Raw genomic sequence first — 22855 nt, forward strand, 5'->3', positions numbered from 1 at the left:
TTTTTGGTTGGGTTTATTCCTAGGTGTCTTAAGGTTTTTGGTGTAGTTGTAGATGGGAAGGACTCCTTGATTTCTATTTCTTTTTCTTTTTTATTAAAGATTTTATTTATTTATTTCACAGAGAGAGAGAGCACACAAGCAGTGGGAGCAGCAGGCAAAGTGAGCTGAAGGCAGATGCCCAACTGATTGAGACACCCAGGCACCCCATGGACATCTCTTTTTCTGCCTCATTATAAGTATATATAAATGTAACTGACTTCTGTGCATTGATTTTTTAAAAGATTATTTATTTGTTTATTTGAGAGACAGAGTGAGCCATAGAGAGAGAGAGAGAGAGAGAGAGAGAGAGCGCGCAAGTACAGAAGCTGGTGGCAGGGCAGTGGGAGAGGGAGAGGCCAGCTTCCCACTGAGCAGGGAACAAGACATGGTCCAATTCCAGGACCCTGGGATCATGACTTGACCCAAAAGCAGATGCTTAAACGACTGAGCCACCCAGGCACTCCTGTGCATTGATTGTATGTCCTGCAACTTTGCTCAAATCCTGTATCTGTTCTTTTTTTTTTTTTAAGAAGTTATTTTTTGTAAAGATTTTATTTATTTGAGTGAGAGCGAGAGAGTGCGACATAGAGCACAAGCAGGAAGGAGAGGGAGAAGCAGGCTCCCTGCTGAGTAGGGAGCCTGCTGCGGGGCTCTATCCCAGGACCCTGGGATCATGACTTGAGCCTAAGGCAGTTGCTTAACCGATTAAGTCACCCAGGCGCCCCTTCCTGTATCAGTTCTAGCAATTCTTTGGTAGAGTCTTTTGGGTTTTCTGTATAGAGTATCATTTTGTCTGGGAAGAGTGACAGTTTGGCTGTTTCTTTGCTGATTTTGATGCCTTTTATTTCTTTTTGTTGTCTGATTGCTGAGGCTAGGACTTCTAGTTCCATTTTGAATGACAGTGGTGAGAGTGGACATCCTGTTGAAGTTCTTTTTATTAACCTCCCTATTTCATCTTTGTTTCTCTATATAAAGCCTCCATCAACTCACTGTTGCCTTCACAATAAATAATAATATTAATATATAATATATATTGTATGTAATAAATACTGTATCATATTATATATATCATATATTTTATAATATGTAATAATATATAATATATAATAATTAGTATTAGTATTAATTCAGGCATTAACTTTCTTCTAGATCTCACTTTGATGTAACTTTTCAACCTCATTTCCTCTGTTCCCCAAAATGAATTACTGTTTTAGCCAGACTGGTCTAGCCATTGTCCTATAAATATCTGATTCACCTCCCTACCATCCTTTAAGACCTGGTACAAGGCTTACTTGCTCTGGGAAGCTTTTCCTGGGCATTTGTCAGGAACTAATCACATTGTGTTATTTATTGTCATCTTTTCCTGCATCTGGACTTGATATTCTCTATTAGATTGTAATCTTGTGTGGCACCATGTCTTGCACATAGCACTTACTGAATAGTAGTTCACCAATTGGTTTTTGGGTCGGAGGGTAGAATATGGAGAGGGTCTAGCCATTGGAGTGTATACAGAGAGTTAAAGTCTTCCCTGGAGGACAAAGAGTATACTTTCCTCATCTTATTTATTTATTTATTTATTTATTTGACAGACAGAGATCACAAGTAGGCAGAGAGGCAGGCAGAGAGAGAGGAGGAAGCAGGCTCCCTGCTGAGCAGAGAGCCCGATGCGGGGCTCGATCCCAGGACCCTGAGATCATGACCTGAGCCGAAGGCAGCGGCTTAACCCACTGAGCCACCCAGGCGCCCCTTTCCTCATCTTTTTATTTTGGGAACCCAAGCCAGTACCTGATACGCAGTAATTCAGTTCCATTCAGCAGGCCTGCTTTTACCCAGTGTTGACTCCATGCCAGGCACTGTGCTGGGTGCCGAGCTTCTGTAAGGGTTTGTAAATGAATGAAGGGGTTTGGGAGTTGTGCTTCTGTTTCCCAACTTCTGTGTGTTTACCTTTCATGCAGGTGAATGTCAGTGTTTCTGTGGTTGGCAGAGATTAAAAGAAGAGTCCCAATGCATAGCCCGAGGTCTTTCCTCTCCAGGTTGGGTCCCCTCTCCAAACCAGGATTGCTCCCCTGGTGTGCCACAAAACACCCAGGTTGGTCAAAGCTCTTTTTGGGCTCAGCATGTGAGGGAAACTTCACCAACGTGAAAACCAAGAAGTGGCAAAGAGGACAGAAAAGTCAGAAGAAACCAAGCTACATTGGACCACTTGATGGTTCCTGGCAGGAAAGGTAAGGTCCAGGCAGATACCGTTTTCCATTAGCAAGTCTGAATTTCTGGGCCTACTGAAATTCTGTATTCCTGATGCAACTAATATGGCATTGCAAGTGTTCAAGGGGGCGCCTAAGATAGGATACCCAGGGCAACTTTGAAGACACCTGAATAATGTTGGTGGATGCTTTGTGATGGCAGAAAATATTCTCCTTGCCTCTAAGTATGTTTTTCACAGAAATGAGATATTAAACTGGGACATTGTCTCTATAAAGGTCCAGGGCAGGTACACTGAAAACCAGGAATCCAGGGAGCGATCAGATGGCTTACAAATGAATAGTCCTGTTGCAGCCATGCAAACACAAATATACCTCATTTTATGCAACAAATGTATTTTCTAAATCAAATTATATTTTAAAAGCATTAGGGAGGTGAGCTATTTAAAGGAACCCAACAGTGAAGCCTTTTGTAATATGATTAATTACCTCCTGATAAATCTGGATTTTTCTTATATTAAGTTTGCCCATCTGTTCTGCTTTGTTAAGTAGACAGCACCAAAATGGGCTCTTCTCCCAGACTGTATCTCCCCAGGGGCATGAGAGTTAGGTTTCCTGAATAAGTAAAATGCCAGAGAAAATGGTGGCAGGAAGTACTTATGCATAGTAGGTGCTCAGTACATATTTATATAATGAATGAAGTGCCTGAATTATTTTTTTTAAAGGCTAGCTGACATTGTGACACCACTCTGGAGGCTGAGCTACGAGGAACAGCTCAAGGTTGGTACCCAGCTTACGTTTTCATTCCCTGATTCCATCAGGGGGAATGGTGCCAGCCTTGTAGGAAGCTTGACTGGACAGCTCTACTCAGATGCCCCAACAGGTGCTTAAAATCAGTATGTTAATGAATCTTGAAAAGTTTTTTTTTTTCAAATGTAATTGTTTCTTTATATTAACATATACTGTATTATAAGTTTCAGAGGTAGAATTTAGTGATTCATCAGTTGCAAACAACACCCAGTGCTCATCACTTAGTGGCCTCCTTAATGCCCATGACCCAGTTACTCCATCCCCACACCACCTCCCATCCAGCAACCCTCGGTTTGTTTCCTAGAGTTAAGAGTCTTTTATGGTTTGTCTCCCTCTCTGATTTCATCCTAATTTATTTTTCCTTCCCTTCCCCTCTGTTCATCTGTTTTGTTTCTTAAATCCTACATATGAGTGGAATTGTATGCTATTTGTCTTTCTCTGACTGATTTTGCTTAGCATAATACCCTCCAGTTCCATCCATGTCATTGCAAATGGCAAGATTTCATTCTTTTTGGTGGCTGAGTAATATGGATCTGAAATTTTAACTTTACACCTGTTAGGTCTTCCAAACTCTGAAGCCATATCAGGAAATGCCTGTTTCCTTTCTTCCTTGCTTTTTTGTTATTCTCTGTATGTGTGAGTAGTAAGTACTCTTGCTGCTATATACGTAGCTGCACTTTTCAGTCTGGTAGCCATGAGCTACATGTGGCTATTTGATTTCAAATACAGTCAATTCTGCTGTAATGCTTATCTTAAAAATACAAATTTGTTCCAAGGGATTGATAGATTAAGGAACAATTTGAACATAATGCAAATTTCACAGAGGCTTACAAGTGATTCTTTTTTTTTTTTTGTCCACAAGAAACACCAGATGAAAGAAGCAAACTGTACCCATCAGAACTGAGCTGCATTAAGAATAAATAAAATGGGGGCGCCTGGGTGGCTCAGTGGGTTAAGCCTCTGCCTTCCACTCAGGTCATGATCACAGGGTCCTGGGATCAAGCTCCACATCCGGCTCTCTGCTCAGCAGGAGTCTGCTTCCCCCTCTCTCTCCACCTGCCTCTGTGCCTACTTGTGATCTCTCTCTCTCTCTCTCTGTGTGTCAAATAAATAAATACAATTTTAAAAAAAAGAATACATAAAACGAACACATGCACACACCTCAAACATCTACAGGTTCCCATAGTTCACTGAATGTGGCATGGGCCACTCATCCATGTCTGCTGCTAGATCTTTCTGTGTGTGACACATAACCATCCTTTCACTGCTTCAGGATCATTCACAAGTGGACAGCCACCTCCACAAGCAAACTTCAGGTCTTTGTCAGGGTAAAGGACCATTCTTACTGTAGTATGTATCTACATTTCTTAACCATTTATTATTTTTAATTTTTAAATTTTTAAAAATATTTTTTTATTTATTTGACAGAGAGACCCAGTGAGAGAGGGAACACAGGCAGGGGGAGTAAGAGAAGGAGAAGCAGGCTTTCCACCAAACAAGGAGCCCGATGTGGGGCTCTATCCCAGGACCCTGGAATTATGACATGAGCTGAAGACAATGCTTAATGACTGAGCCACCCAGGCACCCCTAATTTCTAATTTTTTATTATTTTTAAAGATTTTATTTATTTGAGAGAGAGTGCACAAGCAGTGGGAGGGTTGGGGAGGGGGAAGCAGACTCTCCAACTGGGCAGGGAGCCCAGAGCCTGATGCAGGGCTCCATCCCAGGACCCTGAGATCACGACCCAAGCCGAAGGCAGACACTTAGCCAATTGAGGTACCCAGGTGCCTCATTTCTTAGCCATTTAATGTGTAAAACTGTATTACCCTTTTTGCTAGGCTCCTATCCTTTCTATGTGCGTTACTGATAAAGTTGTGGAATGTGTGTGCCTAACCCCATTTTCCCCATGAGCTCTTTAATTTTTTTTTAATTTTAATTCCAGTATAGTTAGCATATAGCATTAAATTAGTTTCCAGTGTACAGTATAGTGATTCAATAATTCTGTGTATTAGTGCTCATCAAGATAAGTATATTCTTAATGCCCTGTAATTTCCTTCATGTGATTTTGCAGAGCATAGCATAGAAATGCTTATGTCCTGTTTCAGCAGAGGTGACTGACTGTATACGTTAGCTAAAATTAAATAAGATTAAAGGGGTGCCTGGGTGGCTCAGTTGTTAAGCATTTGCCTTCAGCTCAGGTCATCATTCTGGGATCCTGGAATCAAGCCCCACATCGAGCCCTGCATTAGGCTCCCTGCTAGGCAGGAAGCCTGTTTTTCCCTCCCCCACTCCCCTGGCTTCTGTTTCCTCTCTCCCTATGTGTCTCTCTGTCAACATAAATAAATAAAATCTTTTAAAAAAGAGAAATGAGATTAAAAATTCAGTTCCTCAGTCACATGAGCCTCATCTCAAGTGCTCATTAGCCACATGTGGCTAGTGGTTACTAAATTATATAGCACATAATACCAGCATAAAACATTTCTATTATCACAGCACTGACCTATAGCTTGGGTGTTCAATCTTGAAAGATCAGTTAAAATGAAGAGCTTACACAAGAGCTCACTCTTTTCTCCCAATACCTTCTTAGGTCTGTTGCTGTCCCATCACTTGGGTTCCTTATCTGCTAAGACCATGACCCAGTCACCTGTGGGACAGCCTTCTATTTTCCTCTTTGTTTTCCATTTGCAGTGATACTGCATAAGTTTCTTTGTTTCATTACATACATTCTTTTGCAGGTTAAATTTGAAGCTCAGAAGAAAATTTTACGGAGACTGGAGTCTTACCTCCAGAAGCTCAATGGAATCAATGTGACAACATCTGCACCCAGAGTTGAGGGGCTATCTTGTCTTCTCCATCCTATTATCCCCTCTGTAAGCCACCACTTCCCTATCCTTCATCTACTAAGTCCCCTTAATAGCTAATAATATCAGCTAGTACCTACTGGGCACTTTCTGGGGATGAGGCCCTCTGCTAAGTGATTAGCATGTATCATCACTGACTGTTTATAGGCACCCTGAGGGGTGGACACTATGGTTTTACAGATAAAGATGTTGATGTTCAAAGAGATTAAGTAATTTTCCAAAGGACACACATCTAGAAAGTGCTAGAGCTGAAGCTCACCTCAGGTCTGTTTGATGCAAAGCTCACTGTCTCAACCACTACAGTATTACCTCTGTAGAAAGATTTCAGACTTTGGAAACCTAATGAGGCCTCAAAGAGTCAGAACTTAATTTATGGCAGAGGTTGGCAAACTGTGGTCCTTAGGCCGGATCTGTCCCCCACCCCTGCTTTATTTTGTAAAGTTTTATTGGAACACAGCTGAACTTGCTTGTTTATGGATTGTTTGGGGCTGCTTTTGCATTGCATGGCAGAGTTAAGTAGTTGTGATAAGGACCATATGACTTTTAAAGCCTAAAATAACTTGTTATCTGGCCTTTACTGAGAAAGTTTGCTGACCCCTGCTTCACGGCAAGATTGAAACTCTTTTCCACTATGGAGTGTCTGTGGAGTGTCCTGACCTCAGCTATGCACTTTCATAAATACCACACCTTCCGAACAAGCACCATTTATTTGTCCTTATCCAGAGAACATTCTCACGTTCCTTTTATTGCTGTTCTCTTTGGTTTTGTTTGTCCTGTTGTGCTTCTCCTGCCCTGCCTTCTTCAGCCTGTCATCAATGGCTACCGAAATAAGTCTACCTTCTCTGTGAACCGAGGTCCAGATGGCAACCCAAAGACTGTGGGGTACTACCTGGGAACTTGGAGAGGTCAGTTGAAGGCGATGACTAGTAGAAATAGCAAACCAAGGGCTGTGAGGAGAGGGGAGGTGCAGGAACAGCATCAGTGGGCGTGGAGAGGAGTGGAAAATACGGCAGCCTTGAAGGAGAAGGATGAAGTCCTTGATGTAGAACGGGATCACAAAGTTAATTTTGAATGCCTTCTGGAGGGTGGCCATTGTCACGTAGTAGTGGGAATCACAACTTTCACCCTTTCTTCCTTTAAAAGTCATATGCCTGAGGCCCAGTTAGCACGTAGTAAATGTTAATGTTGCCACTGCTCACTCACCATTGTCCTCATCATCAGTTTATGCTCCTTTTCCGTACTGGGAGCAGTCTCCTCTTTATTAGAGAGTTGCCTTTTCTATTTAATATCTCCATATCCCTGAAAACTAGAGCTTTCTGTGATAAATTTGCCTTAAAGTAATTGGTAAAGGAGGTGAGTGGTGGTAAGGGAGTTCATAGTGGCATATTTCCGAGACTTAATCCCTATACCCATTCCCAGATTCCATTCCTGAACTTTCCATTTGCCCATTTTCAATAAATACACTTGAAACACCATTATTTTTTTTATTAGTCACACTTTTTAATACCCATATGCCTTAAACTACAGTTCATTAGGGCAGGCACTTGTCCCCCCCAACCATGTGCTCCATTAAATGAGTATATGACATCAGTGTTCTATGATTCAGTTATAAAAACAAAACCCATTACATTTTATTTCCCTCTTAAAATCTGAACAGAAAGCAGACCTTGTCATACTGTGCATTTGTGGCAAGAGAGAAAATATTGCAGACTAGCTCTGTTAAGAATCAGTTTTGTAATGGCTAGACTAGGAAACAGGTTTTCTCTGAGAAAAGGAACTTGAGCTTGAATTAGGTACTTCTTAAATCTGCATATCTCTGAAGGAGGGGATTTGAATGGCCAGATATTTCTAAATAATCTTTCATCAAGAAAACCATATAAATCAAATTTGTTTTCTTTCTTTAGACAGAAGCATCGTCTGTGTACGGTCTAACCATCTGAAAAACATCCCTGAGAAACACAATCAAGTGGCACAGGTAATGAGAAACAAGGGCTGGCTGAAGATAACCCTAGGCATTGCAATCTGTAACAGTAATGTCCCTGACATTTTAATAATAGAGCGGCCTCTGGTGCTACAGGGGAGGAGGGGCTGTCTTCTGAAAGTGTACCTTATAATACAGAGAGAATATTGCTAGGGTTTCATTTTAGGGAGGGTGGCGAGCAGGAGAGAGAACTTCATCCATTATTGCACATGTCAGGCATCCAAGGAATTTTTTTTTTAAGATTTTATTTGGCAGAAGGAGACACAGTGAGAAAGGGAGTACAAGCAGGGGGAGTGGGAGAGGGAGAAGCAGGCTTCCTGCTGAGCAGGGAGTCCGATGTGGGGGCTCGATCCCAGGACTCTGGGATCATGACCTGAGCTGAAGGCAGATGCTTAATGACTGAGCCACCCAACTGCCCCATCCAAGGAATTTAATAAGAAGGAAGTATTAGGAAAAAGAGGTACAGGTGAGGGCATTTTAATAGGTGACAAGTGTCTGAAATATTTGGAAGGCTACTGTTTTTGGCAGAGCAGAACTAAGAAATATAATGGGAGATGTAAGTGGTAAGGCATTTACATGGTGAGGTTGGCCTCTAAGACATTTTTATATCCTCCCTTTTCATGCACCTACTATTTATTGAGAGCCTGTTATGCATTTGGGACTCTGCCAGGTGCGGGGGATCCAATGGCTCACATAGGCATGGTACCTGCCCCTGTGGAACTTAAAAAAACAAGTCAAAAGCCTTGCTCATGAGGACTGAGCAGCACTCCCCAGCTGACACTCTTGTTCCCTATTGGTTCTTACCAGCACCCACCCTCCTAGTGATTTAAATTCCTGACACTTGGGTGGTGCCTTCTAATAAGACACATCTTGACCTCCAAGATTTCGCTGCTAGGATGCAGCTTCCTTTTAGAATTGCTCTCCAGAAGTCTTTCTATATGGGCCTCATCAATTTCTTCTCCTATTCTCTTCAGTGAAACCATTACCTCTCCTCAATTCCCTCCCCTTCACTTCTGCTCTTGCCCTTAGCAGATGATTATACCTCATTCTTCCCTGAAAAGTTAAGGGTATCACATGAGAGCTCTCTTAGCTTCTTCTAACATCTACCAATTTTACTGAAATCTTATCCCTCTTTTTCTCCTATTTCAGTGAAAGAGGTGGGTTGGCCTTTCCCTGTCTAAGTCTGTCTATCCTTCCTTGAAACACCACTTTGGACTCATCTCCCCCCTCCATTAAATCCTTGCTCCTTCATTATGTACCCTCTTTCTCCTGTTTCTGTACCTCCTTCCCTATGACCCCTATTGGCTCTGTTCTTGTCTGCCTTCAGCTCAGGTCATGATCTCAGGGTTCTGGGATTGAACCCTGCTTTGGGCTCCCTGCTTGGCGGGAGGCCTTCGCTCCCTCTCCAACCCCCCTGCTTCTGTTCCCTCTCTTGCTGTCTCTCTCTCGTCAAATAAATAAATATCATAAAAAAATCTCATGGTTCTTCCGCCCTTAATACCCCATAGAGATTGATCTTGTAAAGTCATCAGTGACCTCTTTGTTGCCAACTCCAGTGGAAACTTTCCCTAACTCACTCAACTTTTCTCTGCCTTTGACACCACTTATTTATCTTTCTTCTCTCCTTGAAACATTTTCTTTAATTTCTTTCTCTGAAGGTTTTCCTCCTGTCTTGCTGGCCACTTCTTAGTCTTTCCCATGTCATCTTTTCCCCCTCTCCTTTCCTACTATAAGCATTGGTAGCCCCCAGGACTCTGTCCTTAACCTTCTTTTCAAAACATTCATGGGAGATTGTACCCAAGTAGAGTTGTAGGTGGAATGACCATCTACAAATTGATAAACTTATATTTGCATTCTGGTTCCCTCTTGAACTTTGGGAGGTGCATTTCTAAAAGTCTCTCAAACTTCCTTACTTAACTGGCCTACACATTCAAATCAGCATTGCCCTAGATCATGGTTTCTCCACTTCTGCCCTAATGACATTTTGGGTTGGATCATTTTTTGTTGCGTGGAGCTGTTAGGTGCATTATAGGACTTAAGCAGCATCCCTGGCCTCTACCCATTAGATGTCATTAGTTGTGACAACCAGAAATGTCTCCAGATGTCTCTTGGGGGGAAAAGTTGCCTCTAGTTGAGAAATACTGCCCTAAACCAAATTTATCCTCTTTGAGAATCTGCTTCTTTTTTTCTCACCTTAGGAAATGGTATTACCATGTACTAGAAACACATCATCCTAGTCTCCTCTGTCTTAATCCTCACCTTCCTCCTCCAGCCATATCTAATCAGTCTCAAAGTCCCCTCATTTTTCCTTTCTAAAAATACCTTGACTCCATCCTCTTCTATTTCCACCACTGTTACCACCACTACCACTCAATTTGAAGCTACCATCTTTTCTTGCTTAAACTAGTACAACAAACTCCAAAGTGGTCTCACTAGTTCCAGCCCCTTACCTTGGTTTATTCTCTACAATGCAGCCGGAGGTGTCCTTAAATGCCAATAGAATCATACCACAATGTTGCTTAAAATTCTTCAGTAGTTACCGAATAGCTTTTAGAATAAAGCTTAAATTTGTTGTCTTTGCACTGACAGATCTTCATGAGAAGCTCCCTAGCTTCGTCTTCTGCCACACCCTCATCTGCTTTCATCTCTCCATTCGTGTGGAACTCAAGTTACCCTGCTGAGCTATCTCACTCCTGCCTGAACCTGTCCTTTCTCCATGGTGCCCTCAGTCTTCTTCCCTTGGCTTCTGCTTATGTTCAAAGATTCATTTCAAGCATTAGATCCTGTAGAAAACCTGATCTGACTCCTCAATCTGATTAGGGCTCCCCCTTTTCTGTACCCTCGTCTAATCTCCCGTTGCTTATCTCCTATTGTTGCATTTGTTACATCAGATTGCATTGTTGTGTGTCAGTGCTTCCCACACAAGACTGCAGAGGTAGCCACTGTGTATTATTTAATTTTGTAGCCTAGCACTTAGCATAGATTCCTACACATAGTGGGTACTCATCAAATGTTTGGTGAATGGATACCTCTTTGCAATATTTGTCCCAGTTGCTAGCCCTTCCAGCTTCTGCGAGGCAAATTGTTTACCCTCCACATCTATCCAGAGGAATTCCCTTTCCCTGCAAAATTTGCACTGGGATCTAAGAACCAATCTAGTAGTACTCAAATATAGGCCAGATGTCCACTGTAATAAAAATAATACCATATGTATAGCCCTAGGTTGTTCTCATTTTTTAAATACCTTGATCTCTCTTTCCTCGTGCCTGGTAGGGACATTGCATTCCATTATGATGACAGGATAACCCCAGTTTGCCCTGATTTGAGATTTCAGTATCTCTTCTTGAGTTTTGAGTCAAAATACAAATTTTATGGGAGCTGATAGCCAGAGCTCCAAGACCCAAGAAGCAGTTTATAAATAAAATGCTATCAAGGAAATACAAGTCCATAATTTTAAAAGTCAAATAGTAGGGGCGCCTGGGTGCTCAGTCGGTTAGGCATTTGCCTTTGGCTCGGGTCATGATCCCGGGGTCCTGGGATGGAGCCCCACATAGGGCTCTCTGCTCAGTGGGGAGCCTACTTCCTCTCTCCCTCTGCCTGCCTTTTTCTCTCTCTCTCTCAAATAAATAAAATAAAAAAGTCAAATAGTAATAGGTTAGTAAGGAAAAGTGATGCTCCTCTGTCCTACCCTTCCTTGCTCTTGAGTCTTGCTTTCCAGAAACCACAGCATTTATTTTAGGTATTTCTTCTGTTGTTCTTATTTCTTATTTCTTTTTTAAAAAAGATTTTATTTATTTATTTGACAGAGAGAGATCACAAGTAGGCAGAGAGGCAGGCAGAGTGAGGGGGAGAAGCAGGCTCGCTGCTGAGCAGAGAGCCCGATGTGGGGCTTGATCCCAGGACCCTGGGATCATGACCTAAGCTGAAGGCAGAGGCTTTAATCCACTGAGCCACCCAGGAGCCCTGTTGTTCTTAATTCTGATGCGTTTTGCTTTATCCAAGTTACATATTATTTGTTGACTTCCAGTTATGGCATGTAAGAATTTCTCTCCCTTACTTTGTCTCTCTTCCGGAAGTGCCCTTCTTCAATATTTATAGCACAATTCTTGGTTAAATTAATATTTAGTGTTTCTATTGTTATGACCACGTAGATGTCATAGATTCATTCCTGAGCTAAGTACATGTACTAAGATTTTGTTTTCCTTCATTGTACAAATTTTCCTTTCATTTAATATTGTGAAAAATTGCAAACATATAAAAGTAGAGAATGGTGTAATGAACTCCATATACCCATTACCAAGGTTCAACAACTATCAGTATGTGTCCAGTCTTTTTTTTTTAAAGATTTTATTTATTTATTTGACAGAGAGAGATCACAAGTAGGCAGAGAGGCAGGCAGAGAGAGAGAGAGGAGGAAGCAGGCTCCCTGCTGAGCAGAGAGCCCGATGCGGGACTCGATCCCAGGACCCTGAGATCATGACCTGAGCCGAAGGCAGCGGCTTAACCCACTGAGGCACCCAGGCGCCCAGTATGTGTCCAGTCTTAATTTTATCTATACTCTCACCCATCCCACATTCTACCAAACCATTTGGATTAGTTTGAGGTAAATTCCAGATATTATATATCATATAAAATGTGAATACTTCCATGTGAGTTCTAAAAGAATGAACTTAATTTTTTTTTAATTTAATTTTTTTTCAGTGCTCCAAGATTCATTGTTTATGTACCACACCCAGTGCTACATGCAATACGTGCCCTCTTTAATACCTACTACCAGGCTCACTCAACCACCCACACCCTCCCCTCCAAAACCCTCAGTTTGTTTCTCAGAGTCCACAGTCTCTCATGGTTCATCTCCCCCTCTGATTTCCCCCAAATCACTTCTCCTCTCTAACTCTCAATGTCCTTCGTGTTATTCCTTATTCTCCACAAGTCAGTGAAACCATATGATAATTGACTCTCTCTGCTTGACTTATTTCACTCAGTATAATCTCTTCCAGTCCCGTCCGTGTTGATACAAAAGTTGGGTGTTCATCCTTTCTGATGGAGGCATAATATTCCATTGTATATATGGACCATATCTTCTTTATCCATTCCTCTGTTGAAGGGCATCTTGGTTCTTTCCATAGTTTGACGACTGTGGCCATTGCTGCTATGAACATTGGGGTACAGATGGCCCTTCTTTTCACTACATCTGTATCTTTGGGGTAAATACCCAATTGTGCAATTGCAGGGACATAGGGTAGCTCTATTTTTTTTTAAAGATTTTATTTATTTATTTATTTATTTGACAGAGAGAGAGAGTGAGAGTGAGTGCACATGAGCTGGGGCAGAGGGAGAGGGAGAAGTAGGCTCCCTGCTGAGCAAGGAGCCCAACGTGGGACTCAATCCCAGGATACTGGGATCATGACCTGAGCCAAAGGCAGCTGCTTAACAGATTGAGTCACCCAGGCATCCTGGGTAGCTCGATTTTTAATTTCTTAAGGTATCTCCACAGTGTTTTCCAAAGTGGCTGCACCAACTTGCATTCCCACTTAATTTTTTAAACATAACTTCATGGGCACCTGAGTGGCTCAGTTGTTAAGCATCTGCCTTTGGCTCAGGTCATGATCTCAGGGTCCTGGGATGGAGTCCCGCTTCAGGCTCCCTGCTAAGTGGAAGCCTGCTTCTCCCTCTCCCTCTGCTGCTCCCCCTGCTTGTGTTATCTCTGTGTCTGTCTCTGTCTCTCTCTCTCTGTCAAATAAATAAATAAAATCTTTAAATAAATAAATAAAAAGGGACTCCTGGGTGGCTCAGTCAGTTAAGTGGCTGCCTTCAGCTCAGTTCATGATCCCCTGCAACGGGCTCCTGGCTCGGTGGAGAGTCTGCTTCTCCCTCTCCCTCTGCCTGCCACTCTGCCTAGTTGTGCTCTCTGTCGCTCTGTCAGATAAATAAATAAAATCTTTAAAAAACTATAAATAAACATAACTTCATACCATTATTACATCCAGAAATAAACATTTATCCCATAATATCATCAAATATCCAGTAAATGTTTAGGTTCAACACTGATGTATCACATAAATAGTTGGCGTTTTATAGGTGGTTTATTCAAATCAGGATTCAAAGAAGGCATGCACATTGCATTTTACTAACATGACTCTTCATTCTCTTTTAATTTGTAAGTACCCTTCCCTCTTAATTTTTTTGTCCTTGCAATTTATTTTTTGAAGAAACTGGTTGGTTTTCCTGTGGAAATTCTTGTTCTGGATTTTGCTGAATGAATTCTCATGATGTCATTTAATGTTTTTCCTCTGTCCTCTGTATTTCCTATAAACTGGTAGATCTACATGGTTAGATTCAGATTTAACTTGAGGTGAGAAAATTTTTTAATACATATTTGTCTGATGGGCTCTCTTTCAGTGATGTTAAAATTGAATCATCAATTCAGTGTCATCAGCCTGATCCACTCATCAAAAAAATTTCCTGTCAGATTTTCACCTAATAGTTTTGAGTCATTGGTGATCATTGACTAGTCTATCACGTCTTCATTTATTAGTTAGAATTCTTCTAAAAATGACTTTTCCTTATCAGCTGTTTGGTTACTTTGATGTACTGATACAATCAAGACAGGGTAAATCCTAGGTTCTTTTTTTAAAAAAAGATTTTATTTATTTATTTGACAGAGATCACAAGTAGGCAGAGAGACAGACAGAGAGAGAGGGGGAAGCAGGCTCCCCACTGAGCAGAGAGCCTGATGTGGGGCTCAATCCCAGGACCCTGGGATCATGACCTGAGCCTAAGGCAGAGGCTTAACCCACTGAGCCACCCAGGTGCCCCTAAATCCTATGTTCTTTCACCTTCTTCAGAAGATGGTCAGTTAAATTTGTTTGTTTCAGTATCATTATGAAATCATGGATTTTTTTTTTAAAAAAAGATTTTATTTCTTTGACAGAGAAGAGAGTGAGCACAAACTGGGGGGGGCAGGCAGTGCAGAGGGAGAGGGAGAAGCAACCTCCCCACTGATCAGGGAGCCTGACCAAGGGCTCAATCCCAGGACCCTGGGATCATGACCTGAGCTGAAGGCAGACGCTTAACCCACTGAGCCACCCAGGTGCCCTGCAATCATGGATTTTTAACATACTTGATATGTTTTAGTCCACTGAATTTACTATTTTTTTGGTACGCAAATTGTTCCATTTTTAGCCAACTGGAACTGCTTTAAGTTGTCTCAGCCTTGGATGGCCCTGGTAGTTCTGGAATGATAAGATATTTCTAGCACATCTAGTCTTTTCTGCTTGAGACTGGGAATCAGCCATTTCGTCAAGGAATCCTTGTCTCTTTTAGTGGGAAATGGTATTTGGAAGCACAGTATTGTTGCTAGGTGTGCTTACTTATACTGGGTTGGTAAGACTTCAAGGCCTTCTAGTGGGCAGAGCCAGGGAATATTTTTTAGGGAAAAAATGTTAGTTCATTTGATATATTAAAATCAAATTTAGAATGACAGAACTTTTACTGAAATCTTTTGATTTTTATATTTTTATCTTTTGTCTTAAGAATGAAAATTTGAGTCCTGACATTAACATAATTATTTATTCTATCCTACTATATATATATTTTTTCATATATATGTATAATAACAATTTCAGAATGTGAGTACCAATATTACTTACCAATAAGTGATAACTGAAAAGAGCTTAAGATTTTATTTTAAAGGTTTTCTTTATTTATTTGACAGACAGAGATCACAAGTAGGCAAAGAAGCAGGCAGAGAGAGAGGGGGAAGCAGGCTCCTAGCTGAGCAGAGAGCCTGATGTGGGGCTCGATCCTAGGACCCTGAGATCATGACCTGAGCCAAAGGCCGAGGCTTTAACCCACTGAGCCACCCAGTGGCTATCCAGTTCTTTTTGTCACATTATTGTGCCTCTTGAAATACTACCTTTTTTTTGTAGTTAAGTCACTAACTTGGGGTGCCTGGGTGGCTTAGGCAGTCAAATATCTGACTCTTGATTTCAGCTCAGGTCATGATCTCACGGGCCTGGGATCAAGCCCCATCCTGGGATCAAGCCTCGTGTTGGACTCTGCACTCCATGCAGAGTCTGCTTGAGATTCTCTCCCTCCCCTTCTGCCTTCCCCCTATTCAGACTGTCTCTTTCTCTCTCTAAATAAATACAGTCTTTAAAAAAAAAAGCCACTAACTTGATACTTGATACACAGTTTCTTTTTTAACTTTTTTCATTTTGCTTATTTTCACATTTTAGAGGTTAAGTTCTTTTTCATTTTGATTAATTTTACAACTTTGTAAAATATTTACATATTTCCAAAGTCAGATCTACAAAATAAGGTCTATAGAGGTCTAGCTTTCATCTCTGTCCCTTCTGCCCTGTTGCTTCCTTCCTTCTATAAGTAACAAGTTTTGATTTTTGCTTATTTTTTTAAAAAGTAAGCTTTTCTTAGCTGAAAGAGTTTAATGTGGGCCCTCTTCTGCACCTGTGTTTTTTTTTTCAATTTATTTATTTTCAGAAAAACATTATTCATTATTTTTTCACCACACCCAGTTCTCCATGCAAGCCGTGCCCTCTATAATACCCACCACCTGGTACCCCAACCTCCCACCCCCCCGCCACTTCAAACCCCTCAGATTGTTTTTCAGAGTCCATAGTCTCTCATGGTTCACCTCCCCTTCCAATTTACCCAAATTCCCTACTCCTCTCTAACGCCCCTTGTCCTCCATGCTATTTGTTATGCTCCACAAATAAGTGAAACCATATGATAATTGACTCTCTCTGCTTGACTTATTTCACTCAGCATAATCTCTTCCAGTCCCGTCCATGTTGCTACAAAAGTTGGGTATTCATCCTTTCTGATGGAGGCATAATACTCCATAGTGTATATGGACCACATCTTCCTTATCCATTCATCTGCTGAAGGGCATCTTGGTTCTTTCCATAGTTTGGCGACTGTGGCCATTGCTGCTATAAACATTGGGGTACAGATGGCCCTTCTTTTCACGACATCTGTGTCTCTGGGGTAAATACCCAGGAGTGCAATGGCAGGGTCATAGGGAAGCTCTATGTGTTTTTTTTTTAAATTCTTTAAGGATTTCTTCCTTTCCTTCTAGATGATATATTTGTCAGAGAGAGTGAGAAAGCACAAATAAGGGGAGGGAGCAGCAGGCAGAGGGAGAAGCAGGCTCCCTGCTGAGCAAGGAAATCCATGAGGGACTCGATCCCACGACCCTGGGACCTGACCTGAGCCTAAGGCAGATGCTTAACAGACTGAGCAACCCAGGTGTCCCTTTAAGGTTTTATTTTTATGTAATCTCTATACCCGATGTGGGGCTTGAACTCATAACCTTGAGATCAAGAGTAGAGTGAGCCAGCCAGGCGTCCCTGTACCTGATTTTTTTCTTGTAATATTGCACTTCTTTTTTTTTAATTAATTAATTTGTTTGACAGAGTTTACCAGCAGGCAGAAAGGCAGGCAGAGAGAGAGGAGGAAGCAGGCTCCCTGCTGAGCAGAGAGCCCGATGCGGGGCTCGATCCCAGGACCCTGAGATCATGACCTGAACTGAAGTTAGAGGCTTAACCCACTGAGCCACCCAGGCGCCCCTGCGATTCTTTTTTTTTTTTTTTTAAGATTTTATTTTTTTATTTGAGAGAAAGAGTGAGCGAGAGTGAGAAAGAGAGAGCATGAGTGGGGGAAGGGACAAAGGGAGAGGGAGAAGCAGATGCCCTGTTGCTGAACAGGGAACGCAATGCCAGGCTCAGTCCTGGGACTCAGGGATCATGACCTGAGCCAAAGGCAGACACTTATCCAACTGAGCCACCCAGGCACTGCTGCACTTTTTTCCCCCCCTTTTTAATAGCTGCATGCTTCTGTTTGGTATGATGGATTTTTAGAATTTTTTATTGGCATAGATAATTACCTTATTTTCTAGAACCTAATTGCTAATTTTTTCCAAGTGCTCTTAAAAGTTCAAACATTCATCTGCATTCTCCATATGCTCAACATTGAGTTATTTTTTCCCTGAAGACCTTTTTCTTAGAATCTTCCATCCTAGGCTCCTGAGGCCTTCTGCATGGCTATTATCCCAGGACTCCTTTTGCTGCTCTCCTGTCTTCCTTTTTCTGGTTTATACCCCCATTTGACTGGAATACTGTTGTGCCCGAGTTTTCACATCCGAGAGGCCACCAAGGAGCCAAACACCGATGCAATCACATGAGGGTTTATTTGACAAGCGTAAGCTTGGGCCCAAGTATACCCGACACAGCGGAGTAGGGACTTGGACCCCGAACCAGATTACAGTCAGAGTTTTTAAAGGCAGAGTAGGGGTGGACTCGGCGGTAGGTAAGGACAAAGGGGATTAGGGATGGCGTAAGTCTCTAAGGACTTTCGGTCCTTAGACCTCCAGGTCTCCAGGACCTTGAGGGGCTAGCTATTGTTGGGAGAGAGGTTATTTATTACCAATAATAAAAATCTTCTCATGAGACCCTTTAGATGTTTACATTCCCAAGTATATGGGCCATATACTTGGGAATGATTCTCCACACTATCTTGGAGGTTTAGAGATAAAGTTTCCTAAAGGAATTGTTAAAGTAGACTTACAGGATTCTGGTCGGACCTGTTGGAGTAGGGGGTCGGTCAGGCTAGGATTGTTCTTAGCAAAACCTCAAGGTGAGGGCAGTTGAGTTCCCAGGGGAGAGCCACTCTGTCTGTTTCAAGGGCTTGTCAGTAGGTGAGGAATTTTAATGATTTTCTTCTGCCTCTGTTTCCCACATCAGCTAAACTTGAGGTGGGATGGCCTTAATTTTCTTGGCCTCCACATTTCCCCTGAACAATTTTGACCTTTAAATCTTTAAGGTTGTTGAAGGCGGAAGGTCTCATCTTCTGTAACTTCTTCCTGCTGAGTAGGGGCGTAGAGTTGTCCCTACCTACTTGGGTCAACATTGATCAGTTAAGGAATGTGTAGGGGAGTTATGAAAGATAGAGACAGCTGAATCCAGGGGTTAAAATCAATCATTAAAGGAGAGAGAGACTGTTTAAAGTGCTAACCTTAGTAGATCAGAACCCAAGAAATATTTTGTGATAATCTGGAACATCAAGATGGCTGCACTTTGTCAGGGCTAGACTCGAGGTGGGTACAGCCTTGTTTTTCTTGGCCTCCACAATACAACCTCTATTAGCTTCCTGAGGAAGGATGCCTAGGAGGTAAAGTTTTAGAATCTTTTCATGTCTATAAATGTCTTTTCTTCCCTGACATCTCACTGAAACTTTTTCTAGATTTCTAGATTTGGGTTTGAATAATTTGCTTTTATAAACTTGAAGATATGGTTTTGTCATCTGGCCACCAGTGTTGTGTGAGTCTAAATGCTACTTTAATTCCTGATCCTTTGTAGGTAATTTCTCTCCTCTTTTTCTCTAAAAGCTCTTAGGGAATCTCTTTATCTCTGAAACTTCATGACCCAGTGGGCCTTTTTTTCTCATTCATTCTGGTGGGTACAAATTAGGACTTGTCAATCTGGAAGCTAATGCTTTCAGATGTGGGAAATTGTCCTGTATTATTTCTTACTTCATTTTCTGTATTTTCTTTATATCTCCTATTATTTGAATTTAGGACATCATGGATTGAGCCAGTAATCTGCTTCTCATTCTTCTCCTATTTTCTATCTCTGCCTTTTTGTTTTCCTTTCTGTGAAATTTTTTTAATATAAAAGCCAACATCTTTAATGAACTATTTTCCATTATCCTACCTTTAATTTTCAAAAGATTTTTCTTGTTCTCTGATCCTTTTCTATAACTACTTTTTTTCATAATACAATTAAGTAATGTAGTGTGTGTGTGTGTGTGTGTGTGTGTGTGTGTGTTCTGTTCTTTGAATTGTTTGTTCCTTCAGGAATATTTTCCCGTTTTGGTCATTGTCTTTCACAATGGAGACTTTAACCAAAGAGCTGATGATACTTGACTATTATTTAAGAGTGAGGTCTTGGGGCACCTGGGTGGCTCAGTGGGTTAAGCCTCTGCTTCCAGCTCAGGTCATGATCTCAGGGTTCTGGGATAGAGTCCCACATCGGGCTCTCTGCTCAGCGGGGAGCCTGCTTCCCCCTCTCTCTCTGCCTGCCTCTCTGCCTACTTGTGATCTCTCTCTCTCTCTCTCTGTCAAATAAATAAATAAAATCTTAAAAAAAAAGGAGTGACGTCTTAAAAACCTGAATGGCAGTTCAGCATAAGTGGGTTTGTTGATTCTTGGCTTTACTGTTGGTGATTATGTTGGGGTGTCCCCATATGTTTGTCTAAGGAGATCTTTCCTCCGGAGCTATTCTGTTTCTTGAGAGAGTTATCTCGAAGTTTCTTGCCTGGCTGCTGGCTTTTAGAATTAAGGCATGGAAAACGGGTAGGATCTCCACCATTCAGATTACGGACTTAATGGAATCTGCCTGTTCCCACCCCTCTGTTACTACAACAATGCCTGGTACCTCCAAATTCAGGGCTTTTGTGGGTTCATTTTCTCCTGAGAAAAAGATCTCCAGTCTCTTGCTACAGGAAGATGGATGTTCTTGGTAGGATGAGGGTGTTTACCAGTTTTGTGTCTAGACTTTCAGTCACACCCTCTTTTTTAAAACGATTTTGTTTATTTATTAGAGAGAGAGCAGCAGTGGGAGGAACAGAGGGAGAGAGTCAAGCAAACTCCACGCTGAGCATGAAGTGCGATATGGGGCTGCATCTCAGGACTGTGAGATCATGACCTGAGCTGAATTCAAGAGTCCGAGGCTCAACCGACTTAGCCACCCAGGCTCTGCCCCATACCCTCTTTCAAGCCTTGTGCCTTAATTGGACTTTCCAGTTTGAGACTTCCCAGGGTTGTATGTAGCAGATAAGCCTTATATCTCATCAGGTCCCCCTTTGTAGGGCAGTCTGGATATAGTTCCTTCATCTTGCTTCAGTTGGCACTTGAGTCTGCTTTCCATCTCCTAAGACTTTATTTTGCTCTTTTCTACTCTATCATTATCTTTGTTCTTCCTTTCATGTATTAATTCAACAAGTACTATGGAGTTCTTACAAGTGCTTAGGGTATAATAATGAAGAAAATATCCCTTCCCTTGTAGAACTTACATTTTAGTTAGAAAGACTTTTAAAAAACATGATAAAATAAGTTATATGGTATGTTTGAAGGTGATAAGTGTGGCTGTGGTCTGAAACTATGTGTGACCCCAAGTATCATATGTTGAAATCCTAACACCAAAGGTGATAGTATTAGGAGGTGGGGCCTTTGGGAGGTGGTTAGGTCATGAGGGCAGAGCCCTTATGATTAGGATTAGTGCCCTTATGAAAGAGACCCCAGAGAGCTAGCTTGTCCTTTCCTCCATGGGAGGTTATGTTAAAAGACAGTCATTAGTGAGGAGACAGGTTTATTTTTATTTTTTTACTTTAAATTTTTTTTTTTTTGGCATCCAGAAACTGCTTTAATGGCACCAGGATCTTAAAAAGCAGTGGCATATTGTCTTCAAAATTCTAAGACCCCATCATTCACAACCAAAAATTCTTTTTTTTTCCAATTTATTTATTTTCAGAAAAACAGTATTCATTATTTTTTCACCACACCAGTGCTCCATGCAAGTCATGCCCTCTATAATACACACCACCTGGTACCCCAACCTCCCACCCCCCTACCACTTCAAACCCCTCAGATTATTTTTCAGAGTCCATAGTCTCTCATGGTTCACCTCCCCATACTTTAAAAATTTTTTAAAGATTTTATTTATTTATTTGACACAGAGAGAGCCAGTACGAACAGGGGGAGTGGCAGGGAGAGGGAGAAGCAGGCTCCTGCAGAGCAGGAAGCCCGATGTAAGGCTCGATCTCAGGACCTGAGCTGAAGGCAGATGTTTAAACAACTGAGCCACTGAGGCATCCCTATTTTCTATCTTTTTATTTTTAATTCCATTAATTAGCATATAGTGTAATATTAGTTTCAGTGGTAGAGTTCAGTGATTCTTCAGTCTTACATAGCACCCAGTGCTCATTATATCATGTGTCCTCCTTAATGTCCATCACCTAGTTACCCTATCCCCCCACCTCTCTCCCCTCCCCTCCATCAACCCTAAGTTTGTTTCCTATGATTTAGAGTCTTTTATGGTTTGTCTCCTTCCCTGATTTCATCTTTTTTTTTCTCCCTTCCCCTATGTTCCTCTGTTTTGTTTCTTAATTTCTACACATGAATGAGATCATATGGTAATTGTCTTTCTCTGAATGACTTATTTCACTTAGCATTATACCCTCTAGTTCCATCCACATTGTCACAAATGGCAAGATTTCTTTCTTTTTGACGACTGAGTACTATTCCATTACACACACATGCACACACGCACACACGCACACACACCCCATATCTTCTTCTTTTTCCATTCATCTGTTGATGGACATCTGGGCTCTTTCCATAGTTTAGGTATGGTGGACATTGCTACTATAAACATTGGGGTGCAAGTGCCCCTTTGGATCACTACATTTGTATCTTTGGTGTAAATACCTAGTGGTACAATTGCTGGATCATAGGGTAGCTCTATTTTCAACTTTTTGAGGAACCTCCATACTGTTTTCCAGAATGGCTACACCAGCTTGCATTCCCATCAGCAGTGTAGGAAGGTTCCTCTTTCTCCACATCCTCACCAGCATCTGTTGTTTCCTGACTTGTTAATTGTAGCTATTCTGACTGGTGTGAGGTGGTATCTCATTGTGGCTTTGATTTGTATTTTCTTTGCAGAAATGTCTGTTCATGTCTTCTGCCCATTTCTTGATTGGATTATTTGTTCTTTGGGTGTTGAGTTTGATAAGTTCTTTATAGATTTTGGATACTCGCCCTTTATCTGATAAGTCATTTGCAAATATCTCCCGTTGTTGTCTTTTGGTTTTGTTGACTGTTTCCTTTGCTGGCCAAAAACTTTTTATCTTGATGAAGTCCCAGTAGTTCATTTTTGCCTTTGTTT

At 41.5% G+C, this 22855-nt stretch overlaps 1 protein-coding gene across 6 annotated transcripts in view; it reads left to right on the forward strand.

Annotated features, from left to right (window-relative positions):
- The window catches only part of TRMT2B (tRNA methyltransferase 2 homolog B), a 52367-nt gene that overhangs the window by 5152 nt on the left and 24360 nt on the right, over nt 1-22855 (forward strand). For 4 of the 6 annotated variants that reach the window (XM_044235137.1, XM_044235141.1, XM_044235140.1 and 1 more), the window contains exons 2-6: nt 1995-2264; nt 2966-3020; nt 5786-5920; nt 6717-6816; nt 7816-7886. In XM_044235137.1, coding sequence (XP_044091072.1) covers nt 1999-2264; nt 2966-3020; nt 5786-5920; nt 6717-6816; nt 7816-7886 — 627 coding nt within the window. In that variant the 5' untranslated portion in view covers nt 1995-1998. Of the gene's footprint in view, nt 1-217; nt 249-1994; nt 2265-2965; nt 3021-5785; nt 5921-6716; nt 6817-7815; nt 7887-22855 lie in introns of those variants that run through there. The other 2 variants (XM_044235138.1, XM_044235139.1) reach the window with 2 other exon arrangements.

Source organism: Neovison vison, chromosome X (genome assembly GCF_020171115.1).
Source record: "Neovison vison isolate M4711 chromosome X, ASM_NN_V1, whole genome shotgun sequence".
NCBI classification, from domain to species: domain Eukaryota; kingdom Metazoa; phylum Chordata; class Mammalia; order Carnivora; family Mustelidae; genus Neogale; species Neogale vison.